The sequence below is a fragment of the Eupeodes corollae genome, chromosome 1 (assembly GCF_945859685.1).
Source record: "Eupeodes corollae chromosome 1, idEupCoro1.1, whole genome shotgun sequence".
Classification (NCBI taxonomy): Eukaryota; Metazoa; Arthropoda; class Insecta; order Diptera; family Syrphidae; genus Eupeodes; species Eupeodes corollae.
Window position 1 is genome coordinate 106,818,054 of NC_079147.1, and position 27,008 is coordinate 106,845,061.

General features: G+C 38.9%; 1 protein-coding gene and 1 non-coding gene across 2 annotated transcripts in view; one reads left to right on the forward strand and one right to left on the reverse strand.

Moving 5' to 3' along the window:
• Window positions 1–20,088, forward strand: part of LOC129941048 (protein unc-80 homolog) — a 51,574-nt gene extending 31,486 nt beyond the window's left edge. Inside the window, exons 19-39 of the mRNA XM_056049593.1 lie at window positions 43–233; window positions 304–516; window positions 12,304–12,448; window positions 12,512–12,677; window positions 12,738–12,832; window positions 12,913–13,011; window positions 13,086–13,229; window positions 13,285–13,765; window positions 13,839–14,076; window positions 14,138–14,265; window positions 14,335–14,545; window positions 14,605–15,171; window positions 15,245–15,413; window positions 15,473–15,607; window positions 15,674–15,978; window positions 16,037–16,266; window positions 16,329–16,524; window positions 16,588–16,806; window positions 16,868–18,328; window positions 18,443–18,611; window positions 18,665–20,088. Of these exons, the coding sequence (XP_055905568.1) occupies window positions 43–233; window positions 304–516; window positions 12,304–12,448; window positions 12,512–12,677; window positions 12,738–12,832; window positions 12,913–13,011; window positions 13,086–13,229; window positions 13,285–13,765; window positions 13,839–14,076; window positions 14,138–14,265; window positions 14,335–14,545; window positions 14,605–15,171; window positions 15,245–15,413; window positions 15,473–15,607; window positions 15,674–15,978; window positions 16,037–16,266; window positions 16,329–16,524; window positions 16,588–16,806; window positions 16,868–18,328; window positions 18,443–18,611; window positions 18,665–19,551 (6,449 nt within the window). The 3' untranslated portion in view covers window positions 19,552–20,088. The remainder of the gene's footprint in view (window positions 1–42; window positions 234–303; window positions 517–12,303; window positions 12,449–12,511; window positions 12,678–12,737; window positions 12,833–12,912; window positions 13,012–13,085; window positions 13,230–13,284; window positions 13,766–13,838; window positions 14,077–14,137; window positions 14,266–14,334; window positions 14,546–14,604; window positions 15,172–15,244; window positions 15,414–15,472; window positions 15,608–15,673; window positions 15,979–16,036; window positions 16,267–16,328; window positions 16,525–16,587; window positions 16,807–16,867; window positions 18,329–18,442; window positions 18,612–18,664) is intronic.
• On the reverse strand, window positions 6,784–6,865 carry Trnas-gcu (transfer RNA serine (anticodon GCU)). Its single transcript has one exon. It is a non-coding gene; the product is annotated as a tRNA-Ser (tRNA).
• Window positions 20,089–27,008: the final 6,920 nt, after the last annotated feature.

Consider the following 27,008-nt stretch of genomic DNA (forward strand, 5'->3'; position numbering starts at 1 on the left):
CTTTGTTGTGTTTTTGTATTAGTACCGTATAACTTTTTTCAGACCTGAGTAGGCGCAGCTCTTCAGATCTGTGCGAAGGTCCACGAGAATCCGAAGTTGTAGTATTGAAAGAAAGAAAATTGATTCCCACTGAGCCGATTCAAGAGGGAATGCTAAGATTTGCATTTTTGTTGGAAACATGTGCTCCAGGATCTTTTCCAGATCCACAGTTAGTTGCTGCTGTTTTAGATTTGGTAAGAATACAAAACAAACACTAGTTTCTATATGAATGTGTTAGATAAGTTCTTTATTTTTAATTTAAAGCCTCAAGCACCATTGATAGCAAGAGCAGCTTTTCTTATTGAATGTGCTCATTTTGTACACTTGTGTAACAAAGGTATGTGGCCTAGTTGGATGAAACAAAATATGACAAACTATAGAGCTTCTGGAGCAAATATCAATGCAAGGCAACAACTAACGACGGGCACTCGAAGGACACACATCTTACAACGAGCTGCTGGAAAAATGTTTCACCAGGTGAATAATTTAAATAACTTATTTATGAGTAAGCAACTTATCTTCTTTATGACTGAGAATGAATGCACAGAATGACGCAGGAACTTAAATATGGTAAAATAATCTCCAATTTTTACTCCTCAATCAAATTCTTTCTCTCTATAGCCAGTAAAATAAGATATGTTAAAAAACCGCTCCAAGACAAAAGAAAGTCTTTTTGTAGATCATTTAACCGATTTAAGTCTTAGCCAAGTGAAAACAACAACTGGATCTTATATTCTCAAGAGACTTAGCGGACTCATCAGTTAATCCTTGCCCCAAATGCTTCCCATTTTCCATTCGCATAAACCCCAGTTTTTCCAAATTAACAATTATATTAACAAAGTTACATATTAATTTGAAAATATGTTCGGTTCGTCTGGTGTATTTAGACAGCATCGGACGATTTGTTTTTATTTGTCTGATGTGTTGTTGAAAAGTCCGAATTTTGATATAAATTGGTTTTATATCCGCTCAGAAGAGCAGGGAAATTTCTGTTGATATCGTCTATTTTTAAAAGTCAATTTCTGCGGCTAGGGACGCCACCACTTCCGTAAGCTTGTTTTTACGAAGTTTGCTCTTCATTCACTTTACCGTTTACCATTTGTCTTGGTTACAGCCGGTCCTTTCTTTTTCTCATTACCCTCCATGAGGGACTTTCGGTTTTTAAGTTTTGCTTTACTTTCCTTGTTCTCTCCTTTTTCGAAATTAAACCGATTTTCCAGTAAAGAATTCACTTTAACTTTATTTCTCAGTTTCTTTTTTTTTCAATTTTAAATTTGAATACTTAAACTTGATAGACGTTTGCTCTCTACCACTGACACCAATCGACCCTAGCTCAACAATGTGTCATTTTCTGTGACAAACGAAATGTTGGTGGTGCCAAAATAACTTTGTGAAATTGTAGTAGATTTTCATAGGCAGTGAAGCCATTTCATGTAGGTACTTTAGTACTAAAAAATGTGTCATAATAAAAAAACTGTTTAATATTGTCAAGAATATTTGCATAAAACTGGAGCTAACCTGAACGATTCCAAATCCCTCCATCAGCTCGTTTATTAAAAACCTTGTAGAGCTGGTCTTATTCAATCTAAGTACATTAGAAATCGGGTATGAAGTAGGTATGATCCGCACTGTTTTCAGGAAAGCGGTTGACAAAATGTTTCATAATCTTATAATGTTCAAACTTTCCTCGTTTTTTTTTAATTATGAGCACACACTCAAGGGGATATTACCCTTATTATGCAGAGGCACAGTGTGAGCTTAAGAAAGAGGAGTGAGGGTGTAAAAGGAGATGTCGGTGCACATTGGTCTTAAATTCATGCATATTGCAATGACTAGGAAAGACAGAATGTGGTAAGGCATTCCACATTCGCGTAGTACGGCTAAAGAACGAATATCTGTACTTCACAGTACGGCCGAAGTTGGACTAGGGTATACTAATGAGCATTCCAGAAGGTGTGAAACATTTCGTGCATTGCCTAAGGAAATCCAAACACCTTGCGGCATTTTTGACGACATAGCGTATGTGATTATTCCACAAGAGGTGGTTGGAGACACACATACCGAGAATAACGAGATGTTCAGTCTCATTGATGCAAGTGCCATCCATGGACAATGACAAGGGAAGCTTTAACGATACAAGACAGCATTGGGTTTTCGAAGCATTAAATTCCATACGGTTTTTTATTCCCCATTGTACAATGCTGCTAGGTCGGAGTTTAATGAGCTTATCATATTTTGTCGTTGCAGTTCCACATCCGAAGAAAAGGGATATGAGCCCGAAAACGAATATTAAAAGCTAAGAGTACTATCGTCAGCGAAACAATGTATTGGATTAGAAGTTGCAGACAGGAGATCATTAATAAAAACGAGAAAGATGGTTGGAGATAGAACAGAGCTCTAGGGCGCACCAGCATTTATTTCGTGGTTTTCAAACTTGAATCCATCCAATACAACTTGTATTGAAAGATTAAAACGTAATGGCTCATCCAATGAAGCAGGGATTCGTAAAAACCGAAAGCAAATGGTTTTGAAAAATCAAGTGCAATAGTCTTACTTTCTTCAAAACGATGTATAGATTTGCTCAACTGCTCGGTTAGATGAACCATGAGATCACCAGTGGACCTATTGCTACGAAAACCGTATTGTCGATCATTAAGAAGCTGTCGATCTACGAGATATTTCTTGAGCTGATAATTAATCAGCATTTCCCTGACATTAGAAAGAAGGGACGTAAGTGCAATCGGTCGGTAATAAGACGGTGAGGAAGATTCGACTTTTTTGGGACCTAAGGAGTAGGACAGATGAAAAAGCTTACGCAGTGGTTTTTTCAGCCTTCAGACAATAGCGGGGTACCATCCGAACCAGCAGATTTATGTATGTTAAGATCTTGTAGGACTCTCGCTACAGTACGAGTGCGAAAAAAGATTTTAACAATAGAATCACTAACTCGCTCAAGTACAGGCGGAGTCACAACACACAGTGGCAGCGTAGAATTGGCAGCGCACTGCCTAGCAAAGAGATAAGCTTTCTCTAAAGAGCTAACAAAAGGAGTGTCATTGACAATTGAGCGTAGGAACCGATGAAGAGGATGAATTCCTCATGTTTTTTACAAATGACCAACAATTTTTAGTGCCTTTGCTGTAATTTTTGGTTATGTACAAATTTGGTCCATCGAATATGGGCGTTGCAGGCCTTCCTGGTTTGTACTTTTTCCGGCTTTCCTCAGTACGGTTGGCTTTATAGCAACGGAAACTTACTTCTTTGGCCCTAATAACCTCTTTACAGCTCGTATCAAACCATACGTTTTGCTTAGGTCTGATGCTTTTAACCCTGTTCGGGATAAAAGTTCTCATACTCAGGAGAATTAAACTTGTGGTCATATCAGCGCTGCCGTCAATGTCAGTTAAAGATCCTGAAGTAATTATTGAAATCGTCCCAGGTGGCCAAACGGTTCTCTTAGGAGCTCTTTCTTTAACTGAACAGTTAAAAATCGTGAATATTATGTCCGAATTAAGTTAAGCACGTTCAAATCTGATTCTAGCCATTTCTAGTGTCCCCCAAGGTAGTCAAACAGGCCCTCGCCTCTTTATCCTAACAATTAGACATTGGCATGGCACATTAACAATGTAAAATATTAATTTACGCTGATTACACGAAATTTTTTAAATCATTGCAGCACATGAAGACATATCACTCCTCCAAATAGATCTCGTCAATTTCTTAAGCTGACGTAACAAAAATTATAATTATACAATAACCTTTTCGCGTCATTACTATCTTCATAACCATTCCAAACATATAATAGAAAACGTAAGGAATCTTCTTTTGTGACTGTGAACTGAAATGTCTACTTCACATTGATGAATTAATAGTTCATAAGGCCAAAACTGTTTTGGGTTCTGTTAAAAGATAGTTCAAGAAATGTTCTAACCCTTAAGTGACTTGGTCGCTTTTCATGAAGTTCGTCCGACCTCTACTTGGTCTCCATAAATATCAAGAATTTCTATTCAACGAAGATTTCTTCGTTATGCACTTCAATACCTTTCTTGGGAAATTCCTTTGATCTTACCTTATCATGATCGCCTCCATCTGTTGAACTTCAACTCATTACAAAAACGTAGATAAATTGCTGACTTCTTTTCATATATCGGCATAATATTATCATTTAAGTTGCCTTCATTGGTTTTTATCATTCAATTGAAACCAATCATTGGAATTTTGTTGATAGGTTGGTTATACAGAGGTACACAAAAGTTTTCGTTCAGCAATATAATAGGGAAAAAACGAACCATATAGCTCGTAAACGATAAGTGCTCCTATTTTTGTAACTATATCTCAAAAAATGCAAATTACGGTAGAAGAAGTCGCCAGGGCGATGGCTTTAGTAGATGATGAACGAAGTGCGCGGTATGCCGCTGTTATCATCGGAAAACCGAAGATGACAGAAAGAAGAGATATTCAAAGGTACAGGGAAACCAACTCCTGCAAGTCTCAGGTCGCCCAGAGCAACATCTGCAAGGGATGAACGATATTTGGTCTTTCAAAGCCTTCGAGATCGTTACCAAATAGCGGTCGATCCGTTAGGGTGAGAGCTGTGAATGCTCAAACGGTGAGCGGGAAATTAGTGAAAAGTGGCAAGAAGAACTTCTCGTGTACCAAGACTCACGTTACAGCACAAGCAACGTCGGATGAAATTTGCTCAACTTTACCGAGATTGGACCGAGGCCGACTGGGGTAGAGTTATTTTCACTGATGAGTCCAGGAGACGATCAGGTGAAAGATACTGTTCGGAAACGGTTGCCTAGCTCGAACTTTTCTGGGGAGGCTCCGTCATGGTGTGGGCGGGAATTCCAATGCAAGGAAAACCGAGCTGTGCATCGTGGAAGGATCGGTAAACTCCAGTTACTACATCAACAACGTTCTGGAGGAATATGTGGTTCCATTCGCACCCTTTATTGGGGACAATTTCTTGGTAATGCAGGACAATGCTAGACCACACGTTGCTTGGTGCGTTACCGACTACTTACAAGACGTGGATATCGATGTAATGGCTTGGCCTACGATGAACCCTGATAAGAATCCCATCGAACACGTTTGGGATCTACTGGAAAAAATGATAAGGAGGCAACCCGCCGTTCCAGAAATTCTCAATGGGCTGAGATCTGCCCTAGTGGGAGAATGGAACAATTTGGACGATACCATCGTAACAAACCTTATCCAAGGTATGTCCAGGCGAATTAAAGCTTTATTAGATGTTCGTGGAGGCAATGCCCACTATTGAAAAAACACGGACTAGTTTAAAAAAAAATGTAAAATGTTAAGTTATAAAGTGTTTGCCTATTTTCCTTAATTTATGTTAATAAACTTTTATGTTAAGAAACAAAACTTTACCAGAAAAACGTTCATTTCTTTAAATTACTTCGAAATGTTGCAAAAATTTCAAGGTGTGCCACTTTTTTTTGTAACTCAGTGTATAACAAAATTTATTCAGCGTTCCACAGCGTACAGATAATAAAAATGTTTCTTGACACCTTGTGCAAATAGCGGTACATTTTGAATGCAGTATGTTGTTGCTTGTTTGAGTGGGAAAAATTACCAAATGAATTGTTTTTTTGAGTTTCTTGAAATTAAAACAAGACAAATTCCGAAAAAAGATTTAGCCGTGTGATAATTAATCTTAACGCGAAACAAAGAATGTCCTAGAGTGAAATTTCTAAACAAACTTCCAGAAGTCGATCAACGATCCAGAGAACCATAGATAGTTTTAAGAACTCGGGGCAGATTAAATATAAGGCAAGATCCGGTTAACCATATCGCAGCTCCCAGTAAGAATTAAGCAGTTGATTTATGATGGATCAAATCGATTTAAAAAGGATGAATGATCAGCTCGGAACTAAGAAAACATCATTCATAACACTAAAGCGCACCCAGAAACGGTTCGAAGAAACATAGTTCGAAATGGATTTAAGTCGTGCACACGCACATAAGGCCATTAGTGACTAAAGTAAACAGGCAGAAGTGACCTACGTTCGCCAAGCTGTACGTTATCAAGCCTTTCATATTTTGGCTTGAGTTAGTTTTTACGGTCGAGTCCAAGTATAACATTTTTCTGTCCGATGGCCGTCTTAAGTTGTGGAGAAGGCCAAATGATGCCCTTAATCTGAAATGCACTGTAAAGACTGTGAAGCATGTTGATGGAAGTCTTATGGTGTGAGGTTGTATGGCGTCTTCGGGAGTAGGTAAGCTATGAATATGAATCACTTTATGTGCATAGATATATTCAAAAGAATTTCAAAAGTAAGTGCCGAGATGATGGATATTTCAAACCTCTACTAATTCAGCAAGATAATGACCTTAAAAACACCTCACATAACGGTGTCCTACAAAATATTAATACCAAAAATAATAAGGTGCAATTTATTCATTACTCTTCCAAACGAATTTTATAACTTTTTCGTTCTTTTTGATATTTGTTTGAATAAAAACCGATCCTTTAAAAATCATTTTTCAAAAAATATATATCACTAACCTTGTTCATTGTACGCAAACTTGTATGTAGCACTGTAGCTATCATTGAAAATGTCTGTCATTTAAACAAAAAGTTTCCTTACTGAAATCCATAACTGGTTATATTCAGAAACTATTTATGAGTTCATTAAATATTTAATAAGTCGATTCAAAGTTTAAATTAATTAAATTCTTATTCAACAACAATATATTATAATAAAAAAATAAAAAAGCATTCGACGAGGATGGGATTCGAACCCACGCGTGCAGAGCACATTGGATTAGCAGTCCAACGCCTTAACCACTCGGCCACCTCGTCATGTTGCAATTGCTGTCAAAGTTATTATTTGTAATTTTTATTAAATTTTTATGATTCATTAAAATGTGATAAAAAGTGCGGAAATCAATAAAATATATAATTTCTTATAATATGGATGGACTAATAAATTACATTCTTTGGGCGTAATAAGTGTATCGCTGCATCCACTTCCATAGGAAAAGAAACCGACACACGATGGCAAAAGCTGAAAAAACTACCTTGGGCTAAATCAACTGGATAACTTGGAGTATACTTCCTTTGGAAACACTTCAGAAAACAGATGGTGGATTAAAAAATTTTGAGAATGTGGATGCGTGTTCCGAAGAAATGTTACAGCCAAAACAATATGACACTCTTTGGTTGGCATCAACGCTTATTGGCATTTACGATGTTCAAGAATGGAAAGGGTACATACAATCAATAACAACAGGCTTGTATAGTTCAAAAATTAAAATCATTCCTCTTCCGTTAATAAACTCTCCACGGTCCGGCTATAATACACTTTACACTGCATTGCACTATGCTAGCAGTTTGTGTTGCGAATTTGACCAAAAATGCCTGATGATAACATTGGACAAGCCTTTTTTTTATATACAAAGTAAATAAATCGTTGCCGCAGCTTCATCTGAGTCCCGTCAATCAAAATGCGTAGTGAGATTGGGTGGATTTCATTTGTTAATGTCCTATATTGTTGGAATAAGATTTCTGATAAGTGGATCATTTTTAAGAGCGGATTTGGGCAATAATTAAAAAAGGTGATCCCCAGCGCCCAGACAACTACAGAGGCATATCGATTTTACCGTGGCCTTCGGAAATTATTCACCAATCTTCTATACCATAGGGTGACCAAATGGGTTGAACTACTAAGCCGGTTTTCGATCGGGCTTATCAACATTTAACCATATATTTGCACTCACTACTATAGTCGAAATGTTTTTGGAGAACAAAGGAAACTTTACGTTTTTTTTGTCGATTTAAAAACGGCCTTTGACCCTGTTAACAGGAGTTCTTTAGTTTATAAAATGTCTACCCTAGGCATATCAACAAAATTTCTCAACTTATATAAGCTTCTTATAAGCGATACCTCTGCTTCTGTATGGAACAGAATTAGAATGTCTAATTTCTTCAATACAAGTACTGGTGTTCTACAAGGTTGTGGATTAAGTCCAATAAAGTTTGCATTATTATTATTATTATAATTTATTTTATTAACAAATGCTTTACAAAAAAGTATTTGTTTAAAAATAAGGACCTGGCTATCATTTTAGTAATTAATTCAAATAAATAAAGAATAAAAAGAAAAGTAACTGGGTTTGTACAATATTAAATCCAATACTTTTGTATATTGATTAAATTCAAAAGTTTACAATTTCAATATTTGTTGAGCTTTAACATAACAATTAAAATAATGTCAATTTTAAAATGATTTGAAACACAAAAATGTAGTAATTTTGAAATGATTTGAAGCATATAAATAAATAAATATCAATTTTTAAGTGACTTGAAACCCAAAATAAATAAATAAATAATAATGATCCTTTAAACTGTAAAAGCTGGTTAAACGATCAAAATTTAAGTTAGAAAAGAGTTTCGAAAAGCTAGGGCATGTTTGCAATAATTATATAAGGTATTCCATCCTAGAACTCTGTTTAAAATTTCGTACAACTGACTTGAAGAAAGAAAACTTTGTTGGAAATATAAACGCCGGATTTCCTGCAGTATTGGGCACATTACAGTGAAATGGTAAACATCTCCATTTTCTCTTCTATTGCATAAACTAAAAATTTGTATCAGGTCAACTCGATGAGGCCTAGAGTTTAAGTTAAAGAGTTCAACACGTGCTTTAAATATATGGCTTATAGCTTCGACCGAACATTTGTTGCTGAAATAGTTTGTTTCTAATGTCAATTGGTGCTCGAGATCACTGTATGTATTCCTTGATGTTGTTGTAGCCGCTCTGCCTAGGTACTGACTATAAGTTTATTCATCTATTTTAGCCGTGAGCTCTGCAAACAATCCTCGCCATTCATCAACATTTGACTCCGTTATAGATAGATTAAATCCATGTGATAGGGCCATCTCATTCTAATCCTTAAATGGGGAGACATTGGTTTGTAATAATCTTATCAAAATAGATTTGTAAAGATTTCTTCCATTTCTTTTCATAACTTTAATAAGATATTCATAGTTGGCTTTAAGATTTTGAGTGAATAGAGGAGTTATACCAGATTCGACATAGATGGCGTAGTTCGGGGTTGAGTGTGGCAATCTGAATAAGCGCTTAAAAAATATCTTTACATTTTTTCAAATGAGTTTACGGTTGTCTACTTTTTTGTTCTGCGTGTTTCGAAAAATTTAGGTTATGCGTAATTAAAACTCCTAGGTACTTAAATTCTTTTACAACTTCAATGGCTACATTATTAAGAGACCAGCTCTCTTCGGGACGCCTCCTTCTTTGATGTGCTTCAAAAATCATAACTTTTGTTTTACTTATATTGATGAGTTAGCCCCACTTTTCGCAAAAGGCATTCAGTTTGTTGATTTGCAACTGGAGGGTGAAGGGGTTGTCAGCGAGTAAGACTAAGTCGTCAGCATAGAGCAGGACTTTCACTTCGATGTCAGCAAAAAGTATTCCTCCAGGTAGTATATCACAAATGTCATCAATATATAAAGCAAATAAAATTGTACTTAAAATACAGCCTTAGGGAACACCTGCCGTTGTTTCAAACCAGTTATGGCTCGCGTACGCCTAATCCGTCATCGGCCGAATTTTTGAGGATGAAGAATGTGCTCTAGACGGTAAGCAAAGTGCCCAAGAGAATCAATGATTTCGACTCTCAGCTTCAGTAATTGTCATTTTGTAATAATTTTTCGTTCAATATAATAAAATAACCCAGTTTCATCAGTAAGTTTTTTTTATTTAATTTTTCATCTTAGCGAATGTTATTTTTATTACAAAAGAACTGTTTGAAAGCTTCACGAATATTATAAGCTTCAGTTGCACTTCTATTATTATAGTTTAAAATATATTTAAATGTACTAAAAGATATTCTAAAATACTCGAAAAATGTTATGGGTTGTCATTTCAAATCTTCAAAAAGATGTTGGTATTCACCCAGTTGTTTTTTTTTGCACGTTCTTATACGTTGACGCATTAAATGACGGTATGAATTTTAAAATAAATATATACATATTTCTTCGAAATCTTCCATTGAAAAAATTATTATTTTTACATCCAAGCTTCACAAATTCAGACTCAAAACCGGTTCATACGCGGTCGGAAGCAGTGTATGCAGTCGGACGCCCGATATGCTCGTCCGAACTTTTCCGATCCGATATCGGCCGATATAAATCGGTTTGAGTGTACTCGAGCCCTTAGAAAGATCGGACCCATCCCATACCGTTGCACAAGATGAGACAATTAAAGTACATACATCAACAAAAATTGTTTGCACTATATATTGATGACGTATATAAAGATTTCCCTGGTGGTATAAGGGTTGGTGAAACATTAATAAAAATGCTCCTATAAGCGGATATGTACTATTGGCTGATAATCCCACAGCTTTGCAGTTACAAATAAACAAGCTTAAGCATTTTTGTGATTTATGGGATTTAAGTATCAATATTATAAAGTCAAAAATAATGTTTTTTTGAAAATACCCATCGAAGAACAACTTCCCAAGAGAAATGGTTTTTGGAACGTGAACCAATAGAAATAGTAAATCAGTTCAAATACATGGGCTGAAAAAGAGAACCTGCTTAGTGATTTTCAGGATGGATTTAGGAAAATCATTCAACAATCGACAAGATTTTCACTCTAATGAATATTGCGCAATAGTTCCAGGACCAACATAAGAAAATACATGCTTTTTACGTCGATTTTAAAGCAGCTTTTGATTCTATCGATAGAAGGTCACTATTTTACAAATTGGCATTGATGGGAATGTCTACAAAGATGCTAAATATTCTAAAACTCTTGTACGCGGATACACAATCAGCAGTTTGGAATGGAAAGATACTTTGGGAATGGTTTCCAACAAACATGGGAGTAAAACAGGAGTGTGTTCTACTCTTTTGTTCATTATATTTCTTGACGACCTGAATGATGTGCTTTGTGGGCTGGAAGGAGAATTAAAGTGCTCATGTATGCTGATGATATTGCTCTCTTATCGGTCACGACTCAAGGACTAAGTCGCATGGTTTTGGACCTTGAAGAATACTGCGTAAAATGAAATCTCACGGTGAATTTGAGTAAGTCCAAAATAATGATATTTCGAAAGGCCGGTATTCCCAAAATCAAAAGTGGAAATTTGTTGGTAAAGATATTGAAATCGTCAAGGAGTACGAATATCTTGGCATGAAAATATCATCAAATTTATCTCTGAAAAGTCATCTTTCCAACAAGGTTCAGCTAGCTAAAACAACAATGAACTCTACATGAAAATTTAGAGAATTTGTATGTTTTCATAAGGAGACTGGATGAGAAACTGAGAGAGGAGTTTAAAGAGCAATAAATTAAACTTGGTTCAATATTTAAACCCAACAAAAATTCAAACGGGGAACTTATCATCTATTTTAAAATTGATCGAGGCATTTCCTTATAATAAAACCTCTTTTGAGGTATTAAATAAAAAATGGAGATCATTCATTATACACAATATAATCAACATAGATCAGCAAGATTTAGTTAGCTTTTGGTACTCATTAAAAACAACCACTAATAAAATGGAAGAACTTATGGTTCAAAACTTATCTGACTATATGTTAACTATATCCGTTTTACCACACAGCAGCGCCGCAAATATCGCCTTTCAAAGAATGGAATGATCTAGCATTTTTTTACAGCGTAGACTTCAACCCCAATATACAGCCCATACCAATTGGCAGGACTTATTGTACAGCTGTATAGCTAAAATAGATGATTCCCTGTATGCAATAATAGAGCGCAAACATCTACAACTAAGCTTATACATATATATATAAAGAATTAAAACACACACTTTTTATTCGAAACTATTTAACGAAAAACTCACTCTTAATCAAATGAGTTTTATCTTTAAAGCAAGAACTGAAATGCTTTGTTTAAATTATAGACCTCATAGAACTGACCTCCGCCCGATATGTAGTTTGTGTGCCCAATCTTTCAAGAAATCCACAGGCTTTAATTCTCCAAGAGTTTCCATACACTTGAAGATACGAAGGATCTTTTAATTGGTTGCTCAGGTTGGAAAATTTTTATCAAGCTTTACAATTCTTATACCAACAAAATGTAAACAATTATCGAGAAAAAAATAAATAATAAATAAATATAATAAGTTTTAAGGATGTTTGAAGTTTTAACAAATAAATTAATAGACTTTTAAATATTTTAAATATTTAGTTATTTAAATTTGATTTCAACATTTATAATTTTACGTTTTTTTTCTAAACTACAGTGGGCTGAAATGCTAGGCGCCAGACTCGAAGAACTCTTATTTACCGAACGAATGAATTTTGAATCGGCCAACTCGTGCCTAAATGATCCCGAAAAACAACGAGAACTTCTTCAACAAGATGAAGAAGAAGACTTCTTAGATGAATGTTTGTTAATTTTCTTCAAAAAGATTTTAGAGAGTTTAATTGAATTTCTTTATTCATAAACAGCAAGTGTAAATCCTCATGGAAACGACTGTCCACATGCATTAAAACTGATCGCTTGTGTGCTCCTACATGAAATAACTGCATTTCTAAGAGATACTTACCAAACATTACCAAAAGCTTCGAAGCTTCTGCATAAGGATAAACCTGCACCATGGGAAAAGGTTTATAGGTTTGTGTCATAAATTAAAAAAAAAAGTTTATACTGACCTAAGATTCTATACACCTCCAGGGAAGCTAATCGTAGATGGTCAATGGCTCTTAGTTCAATGGGGCATTCTCAGACTTCAGCTCAAAGCCTTCAATCAATAGCCGGTAACGATGGTGGTAGGCTGCAAATGATGGAGTAGCCTCTATCAGCTGAAAGTAATATAAATGATTTCTTTTTTTGTTTCAACTTCAAATAGGTGCTCAAACTGAAAGGAAGATATCATTTGTTCTCCATGAGCCAGATAATGAATCAGAGAACAGCAGCAATACAACCTTGACAATGCAAGGTGAAGATGGTAAGATTCTACATAACTACTTTTTTTGACGTCCTGTTGATATCAATTACATATTATGTACATTTTGGTTAAAGGTGCCCTTCGTCGACCTGTTGCTGCAGTGCGACCATTTCTACTGCGACGCGGAACCGCTGGAGCTGCAACTGGTGGGTCCTTTAAACGACGGTCACTTAAACTTCGTCGGGGCACCAAAGATGGCAAAGAACTTGAGGCAGACTGTAAGTTCCATTAGAACAACAATAACTTTGAATCGAATTCTCTATAATTCCACAGTTAAAAGAATAGATTCTATACAATCGAGGCGAAAAGTATCATCGCTGTCGGACCGAAGTGATACCTCCGAGCCGGGAATTATCAGTGGAGGCGAAGAGTCTCCAGGAATATTGAGTGATGACCAACAACCAGAATCACCCACCGATTCAAATGAAGCCGATGACACTGCTAAGAATATGCCATGGATGAAGGCCGTTATCGAAGTGATGAATAGTTATAACTATTATTGCACCCACAAAGGATTCTGTCATCCATATTGTTATAAGAGACACATGAGGGCGTCTTCCAGGCTGATCAAAGCTGTTAGAAAGGTTTATGGTGAAGAATTTGGATTTACATTTGACAATGAGCATCAGACACAAGAAGGTTATGCCACAACTAAACAACCCACCCGGCAACGGTCAACTCGAAAGGTATCAGAACAGAGTTCAACTCAAACTTCTCCTTCGAAAAGGAAGGAAAGCATTTCGAAAAAGGATAGGTAACGAAAATACTAATGTCGTGGTTATTGACTTTGAGGCTTTGGCATTATTTTGTTTTAATGTTTTCTATAGAATTAGTGATGACCCTGATATCGAGATGGTTGAAAAATTAGCCAAAGCCTTAAATACAGAAAAGGAAAAAAGAGAAGAAAAAGAAACACCACCAATATTGAAATTTGTTAAGAACCACATTAGGGGTTTATTCCATTTCCCCATGTCCACCTTACTTAAAGGTGCGGTTATCTTAACAGAAGAACTTGTAATTGAAGCACTTCCAGCTGCCTGGGAACTTCTTCTCGAACATAATCAAGTAAAATAACTTTCCATTGGTGGAGTCTAATTTTACTTTGGAAATTATTTTTATTTTTAAGGAAACGGCTGCAGTAGCTGCTTCTCTATTTTTAATGGGATCAGTCAAGGCTCAGAGTTTTGCTTTTGATATTATGCAGAGGTCTCTTAAAAATAAAGATCCAGATGTAAGGATTGGTGCTATTATGAGGTAACTACATTTAATATAGTTTTTTAGTGACCATTGATTGTTGATATGTTATGTTTTTTCTTAAAAAAGATTTCATGTTCTTTGGAAGTGTCGCTTCCAAGTTTGGCCTCGCATGGAAGATGGAGCTCACGATGTTACCTTCAAGGTGCCACCTGGTGGTATAGAATTTACACTGCCCTCACCCAAAATTGGAATTGAAAGTCTTCCTGTCGTCGATCCACCATGGAGTCCAACTCAACAAACCAAAGACATGGATGTTACTCTGAATCAGGATAGACATGTAAGTCGTCACTTGCAATTTCCCACTGTCTTCTCCTTTTAAGCGAAATTATTTTTCAGCGATCCTTAGTAACTGCAACAAAAAGCCGAAAAATGCAACAGACCGAAGCCATTCGGAATGCTATTCGCCAACAACATGACAAACAACGAGCTGAACGACATAGCTTCTTAATTACAACCATACCGATCAATCAGCAGGCTTCTCATGAACCAGGCTTGGACCATGCTCCAGGAGAAGATCATGCCGAAGGTGAAGAAGAACTTGAAGGTGCAAGAATAGCACCCCACTTACACGCAGCTCATTCGCTCTTCCCATCTGTACTTTGTTCATCTGTGATGCAAATAGTTGCGTGTCTAGACGATGCAGCAATTGGCTCTGATGGCAACTCAGTCTATGAAGTTGCATATCAAGTAATTTGGATTTGTTTGGTTGAAGAATCGGCTTTATTCTTGAGGTACGTGTTGGAAAGACTTACCCGTGAACGTCAAGATCAAATGTTCAAGCTTCTTCGACACCTGATTCGATTTGTGCCACGGTTACCGCAGCAGGCTGCATTCGCTTTGTACAATTCGATTATAGGCTACATCATGTTTTATGTTCGGTCTTCCAATGAACATAAACAAGAGGTATCTACTCATTTGGGAATTCCTTTAAATTTTAGACATTATGCTAAACACACAAATTCTGTACTACTTGTAGTTGGTTGGATCAGCCTTGTCCGTTCTTTGGATGGTCGTTCACAGCGTACACGGTATCATGTTTAAGGATTTAAAGCAAATCCTGCGAAAAGAACAATGCGATGCTTCAATTTTACTCACAGCAAATGTTCCAGCTGCTAAGAAAATTGTTGTCCATGGTCCATTTGAAGGTACCAATACTTTATTTTTTGTCAAAACTGCCGTCTTTTAACTTTTGATTCTTTATCAGATGATGGAAATATACCTTCACAATTTCCTGTTCAAGAAGATACATTGTTTAGTCAGCTTTTAAAGGAAGCACTAGATTTCTATCCAGTTGATGAGAAAAGCTATCACCACTACGTCTTAGTAGACTACAAAAGCAGTAAGTTCTTGGAACGGCTCCATCTACAGTAAACTAAAATTTAAAACTTTTGTAATACATTATCAGGTAAAATTCTGAATCCAAACTGGTACATTCGAGACTTGTATTTCTTCAAACGATCACAATATCCAGAAGTTCGATTAGTCCCAATGAAGCCTGAAGACTCCTTCCTGGCCTTGCAAAAACAGGAGTTGAGTAAGAAGTTCGTTGAAATTGGTAAAGTTCATTTGACTTGGGCTATTTTGAAAAATGTCGATATGGTCGTACAGCGTGTTGTGTTCTTGCACGAAGAACTCATGAAACTTCCATCGTTTCCCCGAAAAGCCTTAGAAGTTGATTTGGATCTGCATCAGGGCGGAGAATATGGAAAGGTTAAAATAGCTGTGAAGAAGGATTGGTTTAAGAATAAATCATTCTCCATTATTTTAGGCTCTCCTCGGGCTCGATGTGTTACATAAATTCATGTGGGTACGATTAATAGCTAGAATGTTTGAGGCCATGGCAGGAAATTTCGCCTATTCAGCAGACATTCAGCTGTTTTTGAATGTTCTATCAGGAGCAGCTATTCTCCATGCGGAAGACTCTTGTATTATGCGATATGTTATGGCAACTTATATCAACGCTGCTTTCAATTTCAAAAACATTTTCTCCACAAATGGGTAAACAATTTGAAAACCTTAAACACAAAGAATTGGAAAATTTAGTTTGAACTTTCTTACAGTTATTTTATGATAATGCCAACGTTGTTGCAAGTTTATTCATTGCATCAAACTAACAAGCTTATAACTACCACGATAGAATATGCTGTGAAGCAGTTTTATTTGCTGAATCGAAAACCATTTATATTGCAAATGTTCGGATCAGTGTCTGCTATTTTGGACACAGATGAAGAAGGAGCTTATGGCGAAGCCCACAAGGTAACGCTTTGTAATTTGTAACTAATCCACATTTCCAAGCCATCTACTTTTTATCAATTTCAGGTTCAATCGAGCTGTCTGTTTAATCTGCTTCTCAGCTTAGAAGATCCATCACCAGATCCTCTGAACATAGCTGAACTAGTCAAAGAACCAAAACCGCTTAAGGCCATAGACTTCTGCTACCATGATGAAGATGGAGACGTGACTGTCCTCGATTGTATAACACTATGCGTGATGGTGGTCTCATATTCTGCGGAAAGCACAAGGGGTTATCAAATGCTGGTAAAATTGTACTTATAAATTACATAGCACAAGACTCAAATTCTGCTCTGACTATTCGTAGATAATCTTGGAGGCAATTCTACCATGCTACCTTCAACAGATACAATCCCCCAGTTACATTCCATTGCAAGGAAAATCCGAAAGAGATATTATACTTCAATTAGCTGTAGCCATACGTACCATGGTTCATAATTGCGAAGGTTTGGCAAAGAGTTACAACGGACCCTATCGCAATAGTCCCGAGCACAAGGGCTCGAGTCAACGTAATTGCAGCCGAGGACCACCGTGTTCTCCTGGTTTGGAATTCGAAGAGGAATCTCATTCGAAGTATGTGAGTGATGCAAGAACAAAGAACCTCATTGACTCCACCGAGGATTCCGAGATGATTCGAACGGAATATCGCCGACCGAGAGATGTTCTTCTTTCTGTGGTTGGGGATTTTTTGAGCAAAGCTTCAACGCGTTTGCAAGAGCTCGCCAAAAAACTGCCAAACGATGCAAAACCAACTGAAGTCCTGGATGTTAAATGTCACATACGTTTGGCAGATATTGCTCATTCTTTGTTGAAAGTATCACCCTACGACCCAGAGTCGATGGCCTGTCGAGGTCTTCAACGTTATATGCAGGCAATCTTACCCAGAGCTGAATGGTCAAATGATGCCTTGCGAAATACTATGGTCACGATACTTCGTCGCATCGATAAAGTTTTCCTCAAAATTTCGAAGAAACCCTCGATTAGACGCAATACAGACTGGGAGGCAGCAGCTGGCCTCCTTAAGGGTGTCCACGAGACCATTGTTCGTCATCCCTATGTTCTTCATTGGCAACACATGAAGACCTTGATAAGTACGGTTCAGAATCTGATAGTCAATGAACCGGGCTCAGCTCCAGATGGTGTATCGAGTGCAGGCGCTGCTCTTATGTCTCAGAATCCACCGGCGTTCTTTTGTTCCACTGTTGTGCGACTGGTTGCCTTACAGGTGGTCAGTCCAGTTGACTTTTTTTCATTGGTCCAGATTTGCGGTGGAAGTGCTGAATTCGCCACACAAGAGAAGGCCGAGGGTTTTCTGATGCATTTGTTGATGCCACTTTGCTTGAAAGTCTGTTCGGGTCGTGGGGTTTCTGATATCGGCGAACTTAAACAAAGTGATGTATCGTTCTTATTAACTGCAGTCCTGAATGCCATGAGTCCTCCGGCTGGCCGGACGGGACAAGCTGTGGCACAAATCAATAGAGCCGGTGGCGACTTGCGTGCCGGTTCTCTCACTTTTACTGGAAGTCGAGACGCCAAAAGACCAGCCAGGATATCAGGGTCATTGTATCAAGCAGCTTTCTTGGCTTTGCGGATTGTTTGTATTTGTTTTGAGAACCGTCTGTCAACGGAATGGTCGCGAATAGCAAGAGTCATGAGAGACTTGGGTAGACGAAATGAAGCAGCTCCGGATCTTTGGAGCTTTTTGGAATTCGTTGTTACACACCGTACACCGTTATATATTGTTCTTATGCCATTTATTTTGCACAAAGTAAGGACACAAGAATTTAAGCTTTTTGGAAACTAATTAAACTATCCAAACCCTTATCATTTGACTCCCTTGTTTTGAGATCTAATAACACTTCTTCTTTTATTCTATGTTTAGATTGCCCAACCACCAATTGGAGACCATGAACGTCACATGCAGTTCATAATTCGAGAGCGCTTGCGAGGCACCCCACCGCAGGGAGGTATCAAATCCAAGGGAGCCCTTCTGCTCGAGCTAGCTCGTGAGCTACGCGATTTGCGCGATGAACTCGAAGAAAAGCGTTATGGTAAATCAATGTTTAAAGCACAAAAGTACTTTTTAATAATTTTGTTTCTCAAGGTTCTGTTTCAGAACAAACTAACTCTGAACACACCAAACGTGAAGCCACAGCAGCTTCGTCTACTGCTGCCGATGGACACAAATCCCAGCAAAGACCATCACTTATTTCTATTTTTACTGGAGCCACCGGTCAAGCCAGCCACTCGCATGTCTCGGCTGTTCCAGTCGATTCAAGGAGCGGTTCCGGAATTATTGGCACACCGAGTGACACTTTGTCGCAACAGACACTTCATCCACCTAGAGAATCTTTGTCAAGTGGATCGACGGGCACAAACCGAGAGCACATTACTAGCGAAAGTCATAGTGGAGAGAATGCCGGCTCAGCTCCAACTCTGGGTCAGGTTCCTGTCGGACAATCGGCTAGCACAACAACCATTGCTGCCATTCCACCAAACCTCGCAGCACATTTGTCCCATTCGCAATCACTGCAACAAGCCCCGTTTAAGGCGCAGGCGCCAAAACTGCGATTTGTTACTTCGGTGGAATTCAAACACTCCTCCGGAGAAACATCCACGACTCCACTCTCGCCAGAGAGTCCCGCCGATGATAGTTCTGGTGAACATCAGAAATCTCGCCTGCAAAGGACCAAAATTTCAAGCCGAAAGACCTTTCGTTTGAAACGATCTCGACATGGCCACCAAGAGACAACGCCCCACCCAGGTCCCGTACAACCACTACCGGATGACCGTCCAAAGCCACTCAGTGAAATTTCTTGGGATTCCGTTTCCCAGACATCGTCAACATCCGGCTACAGAGACAACAACAGCCTACAAACTGGTCTTCTCTCGCCAGATGGCTCACTGGGTGGCATGACCCTGGGACGATCCCCATCGCAACATTCTCTTTTGATGCTCTTCGAAGCACAGGACGAGGATACGCTTATATAGGATTCATTTTTATTCGAAAATGACTGAAACTAATTATTCGAAATGATTGACTGCATAAAACCACACAAACAAAAAAACGAAAACAGGAAAAACAAATGATCAATAACTTAATTAAAAACAAAGAGTATTAAAATAACGTCTTCGATGTTGTTGCCAAAAACAAAAGGAAACAAAAAAAGCTTTCATAGATCAATTAGTTAATAATTAATAAAATAATTGTTGTTGATGTTGTTAAATATACTTTTTTTAGATATAGGTTTATACTTTGATAAAGTCAAAACGATGTGCAATTGTTATTATTTTTATGTATACATTGCACAATTTAATTGTTTACAAAACAGAAAATAGAAAAATATTTTTAATTGATGTTAAAATAGAATACGATAAATAAAAGTACATATGAATGTTGAGTTTAATAGGAAAACAATGAGAAGTTAATTAATTTTGAAGTTAACAATGAACTCAATGGAAAAATATTTTGGCGTTAATTTGTGAATAATAATATTACATCAAGACATAAGGCGATCGTAAACATAATTGAAACTGTACCTAATTTTTGTCATTGTCCAGTTCCAGTTATTGGGCCGACTTTGGAAAAATAGTGCCTCTGGTGTTGACGTGGAAGCTCTGCACTATTCTTACAAGGACGATGTTAAGGAAATCTCATGACAGTGCATTACCTTGTTAAACCTTTTTTTGACATCGAAAGGTCCCGTTAAGTTGTTTTCTCCATGGTCATCCTGCACAAACGGGCGAATTTGGCAAGGATGCCAAAACTAGACATGGCTCTTTACAATTCATCCCTGATCGATGAAGAGATGGACGGTGTCAGTTTGATGTTCTTGATATTTTTCCAGGATATGCCGCATTTGATCGAATGTGCACTTTCCTGGTCTAAGGCCACACTAACAAGGCCGTATCAGGTTGTTGACGATGGGCTTTCACATATTACGTCAGTTTAGAAGGTGTCCCTTTTTCAATATTCTTTATAATCCCTTATCTTAATATTTCACCTGCCTAACCCTAAAATAAATACCAAAGCAGTATGAAAGCAAATTTTGTTTTAATACGACTTCGTAGTCTTGAGGTTAGAACATCAAATTTTGTTATATACATACATGAAAGGACCTTTATAATAAATTATAATTAAAAGGGCTGTTTAAAATATCTAGGTCGTATTTGAATCACAGCGGACCTGGGCCTTAACCAACATGAGTCTCCAACCAGCTCGGTCCCTAGCTAGCTGTCTCCAGTTTCGCACGCCAAGTTGGTTGAGGTCTTCACTAAGCCGTAGGACTTTAATTCTGTTAACTAGGTCAGCGTCGCTGTACAGCCCGTACAGTTCGTCGTTATATCTTCTCCTCAATTCTCCATCTAACACCCGAAGAATTATTCTCTCGAAGCATCCTACGACGCTCTCATCTTTCTTTCCAGGGTCCAGGCCTCAGCGCCATACATGAGAACCGGGATGACAAGTGTCTTATAGATGTTGATTTTAGATGCTCAAGAGAGGACTTTACTAATCCATTGCCTTCTGTGTCCAAAGAACCAGCAATTTGCAAGAGTTATTCTTTGTTTGATTTCAGCGCTGTTGTCATTGTCTATGTGTATAGCGGTGCCTAGGTAGACGAAGTCCTTAACTACCTCGAAGTTATAGCTGTCCATGGTGAAGTTTTGCCCAAGACGTCGTTATTCAAGGCTCTTTTTTGATGACAGCATATACTCGGTCTTGCCCTCATTGACCACTAAAACCATCTTCTTCGCTTTCGTCGCAATGCTCAAAAACACTCCACTGACAACACTTCCAATTACGAGTATGTCAATATCATCTGCGTATCCGAGTAATTGGATAGACCTTTGGAAAAGTTTGCCTCTAGTGTTGACGGTTGAGTTTTGCACAATTCTTTCTCAGAACGACATTGAAGAAGGCGCATGACAGTGCATCGCTTTGTCTAAAATTTTTGTTGACATCAAATGCATCTCCATCTTCATTCTAAACAAACGGATAAATTTGACAGGGATGCCAAAACTAGACATTGCTCTGTAGAGCTCTTCCCTATGGATGCTGCCATACGCGGCTTTAAATTCGATAAAGAGATGGTGGGTATCGATTTGAAGCTCCTGGGTTTTTGTAGTGGGAATATTTGGTCGATAGTGGACTTTCCTGGTCTGAAGCCACACTGACAAGGGCCTATCAAGTTGTTGACGAACGGCTTTAGACGTTCACATAGTACTGTGCATGCTCCCTACCAAGTCATCGCCTGCTGTTTTGAACAGTTCGACAGAGCTGCCGTCTATTGTTGTTCTATTGATGTTCAAATAGTAGACATGTGCATTCAAGAGGACACAAGCGTCCACAGGTTTTTCTCAAAACCCACCTCTGTCTATCAACTCCTACTCTCACCTAACCGTAGTGAAAATCGGGTGCCTATTACCTCAACTGGAGATTGGGTTCCAACCCCAGTGGAAAGTTGTTGGGGACGGCAAACGAGAGAGGTGGGGGGAGAGGTGTTTCCACTAAGGCACCTCTCCTTATCCAGACGGCAGCGGAGGAATTCCCGAGATGAAATCAACGGCTTCTTCGACTTATTCGGAGCCCAGGCCTATAAGGAGCGGTGTTATCCGGCTCCCCATCCTTAAGGTTATACTTAGGATCTGGCCCTTCACGTTGGGGGTTGTGCCGTCGAGGTGACTTCCTGGCCACGTAAAAACTTCATAGTTGCGAAGCACCAACAAGCCTCGGATACGGACGGATACTGTTGACAACCTACGCAAACGAATTAAGGACAATGAACTTCGGATATGCACATGGAATGTTTGGTCCCTTAACAGACCACGTGCGGCTGAAGAATTAGCGGAGGCTCTAGACTGCTATAAAGCAGACATCACCACCATCCAGGAAATAGGTTGGGATAGGCCGGGAAAAAAGGAAATGAAAAACTGCGATACTTATTATGGTCACTACTACCACGAAAACCAACAGCGCTTATTTGGATGCGGCTTCGTCATTGGAGCCAGACTTAGGCAAGAAGTCTTGAGCTATAGGTGCATCAATGAGCGCCTCATGACCATCCGCATCAAGGCTAAATTCGGCAACATTAGCCTGATATGTGCGCACGCCCCCACAAAAGAGAAAGATGACAACACTAAAGATGGTTCTTCGAGCTCTTAGACAAAACATATGAGCAGTGCTACGATATTAAAATAGTCCTGGGCGATTTTAATGCCAAGCTAGGAAGGGAAGACATCTTTTGTGGAATAATCGGGAAAACAGCATTCGCGACAGCACTTCCGACAACGGATTCAGGCTTATAGATTTTGCTGCGGGGCGAAACGTCATGGTAGCCAGTACGCGTTTTCCACATCTCAACATCCACAAAGGAACTTGGAGTTCTCCAGATCAATCTACCAATAAACCAGATTGACAATATTGCGATCGACGCCAGACACGCTTCCAGCATCATATATGTTCGAACTTTCCGAGGAGCTAACATCGACTTGGACCACTACCTCGTTGTAGCCAAGGTAGGACTTTGGGTTTCCAGACCCAAGGCAAAACAGCGAGGTGCTGGGAGAAGGTACAACGTCGAACTGCTACAATCGCAAGAGATCGAAAAATCCTTTTCCGACCGAGTTATAAGTAACCTCTCTCGAAGTTTTCTGCGGCCAACAAAACGTATCGAAAACCAGTGGCAAAATAGCCAAGATGCAATCAGAGAAGCCGCCTCTGACGTGCTGGGTTTCTAGCAGCCACCAACAAGGAACCCCTGGTTTGATGAGGAATGCAGCCAAACAACAGGCACGCAAAGCGGCGCTGCATAAAAGGACGAGAGCTGCTCATGAGCTCTATGAGCAGAAGAGGTGAGAGGAACACCGACTTCTCAGAAGGAAAAAGAGCGGGCATGAGAAGCGTGTGGTCGAAGATGTTAAAAGGTTTAAAAGCAGGAATGAAGTTAGAAAGTTTTATGAATAAGTAAAACGAAATTCACAGGTACATAAACCTGGAACTGAAGGCTGAAAAGACGAAAGTGGAAACATCATAGTGGAACCGCAGTCAATGCTGAGGATATAGAGGGACCACTTCTGCAGACTGTATAACGGTGACTACGAACTGAATTCCGCTGTCAGACAGGATGATCCATTCAATATAGACGACGAAAGCCAACATTCCCGTCCTCCTGACTTAGACGAAGTAAAGATCGCCATATCTAAGTTAAAGTCTAATAAAGTCACTGGAGCGGATGGCTTGAATGCCGAGCTCTAGCAGATGGAGACAAGTTGGTTAGGAACATGCACCAATTTATCTGTAAGATATGGTCGGAAAAAAGCATGCCCGTTGAATGGAACCTCAGTATTGTTTGCCCGATCCTGAAAAAGGAGACCCTTTAAACTGCACAAACTATAGAGGAATCAGTCTATTTAACATCGCCTATAAAATCTTATCTGCCGTACAGGAAAGTTCACAAATCAAATCAAATGGGGTGGCGCAACAGTCCGTTGTGAACCAGGGCCTAATGACTTACAACCCTCAACCATTCCTGTGTGCGAGTACTGTTGTCAGGAATGGAAGGGGCCAACAATTTTAGGCCGAATCCGAACGGCTAGTTTGAGAAAGCACTTTTTCATGACAAGAATTACTCTTGAAGGATTTGTCAATTTCTCGCAAGAGGCAGTACCCGCGAAAATTATTTTTTTTAAATTAAGGTGGCACAGGCAGGGATTGAACATAAGACTCCTTGCATGGCAATCCAACGCACTAACCATCATGCCACGGGTACTACACACACGATCAAATATTCACATTACGGCAGATCCTGGAAAAAACCCAGAAACACCAAATGGACACCCACCAACTTTTCATCGATTTCAAGGCCGCATATGACAGCATCTACAGGAACGAGCTGTATAGAGTCATGTCTAGTTTTGGCATCCCTTCCAAACTCGTCCGTTTGTGCAGGATGACCATGGAGAATCCACGCTGCTTCATAAAGGTTGGAAACAACTTAACAGAACCTTTCGATGTCAAAAAAGGTTTTAGACAAGGTGATACGCTGTCATAGTGCAGAGCTCACACGTCAACAATAGAGGCACTATCTTTCAAGAGTATGTCCAATAACTAGCATATGCTGATGACATTGACATAATCGGAAGAACTCAGCGTGATGCCAATGGACATCAGTATACCCTCGAGCCCAACTTCGGTAGTACTTTTAAATACAGAGATTCGTTCTTTAGCCGTACTACGCGAATGTGGAATGCCTTACCACACTCTGTCTTTCCTAGTCATGGCAATATTCAGGAATTCAAAACCAATGTGCACCGACATCTCCTTTTAAACCCTCTGTCCTCTTCCTAGTGCTCACACTGTGCATCTGCATAATAAGGGTAGTAATATCCCCTTGAGTGTGTGTTTATTATAAAAAAAAAAAAAAACAAAGTACATGCTGTCGTCAAGAAAGGACATACAACACCGACGTCTTGGTCAAAACGTCACCATCGACAGACGTAACTTTGAGGTAGTCACGGGCTTCGTCTACCTAGGCTCCGCTGTAAACGCAGAAAACAACACCAGCGCTGAGATCAAACGCAGAATAACTCTTGCTAACCGCTGTTTCTTTAGACTAAGAAAGCAATTGAGTGGTAAAGTCCTCTTTCGAGGGACCAAAGTGTTGCTGTATAAGACCCTTATCATCCCCGTCCTGCTATAAGATGCAGAAGCATGGACTATGACAAAAGGGGATGAAAGCACCTTGGGTCGCTTCGTATGAAAAGTTCTTCGTGTGATCTACGGTCCAGTATGCATCGAAGGGGAGTGGATGAGAAGATGGAACGACGAGCTATACGGGCTGTACAGCGACGTAGACTTAGCCAGAAGGGTAAAAGTCCAACGACTAAGATGGCTGGGTCACGTAGAGTGCTAGAAACCAATGGTCCGGCCCGGAAAGTCTTCGAATCCATACTCACAGGACAGCGCAGTAGAGGAAGACCGCGGATAAGGTGGCGCGCACAAGTGGAAAGTACCCGTACCCAACTTGGACCGAGCTAGATGGAAGTTTTTTGGGTGAGGCCGTGGTTCACACAGGACTGTAGCGCCACCTTAAATAAGTAAGTAAACTGTATCTAGAAGATAAGGACTTTAACTTTGCAAAATCATCATACAATTTATAATTAAGGGGTATGTTGTGTTTTAACATAGACAGATCTTTAGCATTTTAAAATTGGCAAAAAACGTAATACTGTCGACCAGCACTAACCAAAACCGATTTTTTAAAGAGAATTCTTAACTTACCATTAAGTTTTATTGATTTATCTTGATTCTTTTGGAAGTAAGGTAATGGAACTGATATCTTATTGTGCTTTAAAAACCCAATGAGAGCTTAAATACAAGATGCTTTTGATAAAACCTTCAGATTCACATATCGTTTCAAAGACTTTAACTTTTATTGAACTTTGCAGCTGTATAAAAGCTGGTTTTTACCCTCTACTTGCACTACCGGTCAAAAGTTTGAGACCTCTGAAATTTGAGAAATATCGAGTTTTAACCCCTAAACTGAAGTTTTAGGAAAAAATTTAATACGTGAAAAAAGTGAAGAGCATGTTTATATGTAAATGATAGAAAAATATAAACTAGTTTTGATCAAACATAAATTATTTATTTAAAAAACCAATAAAAGCTCTAAATTGAGTTTTCATCAAAAAACCCTCCTTTAAATTCAATAATTTTTTTTACAACCCTGGGCAATCTTCTTACAAGGTTTTGTATTTTTTCTTGTGGAATATTATTCCAGCAATTTTGTAGAGTTTCCCGAAGAGCAGATTCCGATGTTATTTGGTGATTCCGGACATTTCTGTCAAGCTCTTCCCATAAGAGCTCAATGGGGTTTATATCTGGAGACTGCGGTGGCCATACCATTACTTTTAGAATTTCCTCATCTTCTTCTTGTTTCAGGTATCCCCGGCAAAATTTTGAAGTGTGTTTCAGGTCATTGTCTTTCTGGAATACAAAACCTTCACCGATTAATCGGAGTCCAGATACCAAAACGTGGTCTTCCAATATCGTTTTATAGACTTCTTTATCCATTCTTCCGATCACTCGTGTTAGATCTCCTACTCCATCGAAGGAAAAACATCCCCATACAATTACTGAACCGCCTCCATGCTTTACAGTTGGGACCAAACAGTTTGGTAGCATCTTCTGTTCAGCACTGCGCCTGACGTACACTCTGCGATCTGAGCCAAATATCTAAAACGTGGACTCATCGCTCCATAAGACTCTGTTGAAGTCTTCATCTGTCCAATCCTTATGGGTTTTGGCCCATTCCAACCGTTTGATCTTTTTTTGGGGCCGTAGAAGTGGTTTCCGCACTGCAACGCGCCCAAAAAGTCCAGCATGCTTTAGCCTTCGTTGTACCGTTGATACAGATAATGGTTTTTCCCGGATTACATTGATCTCGGCG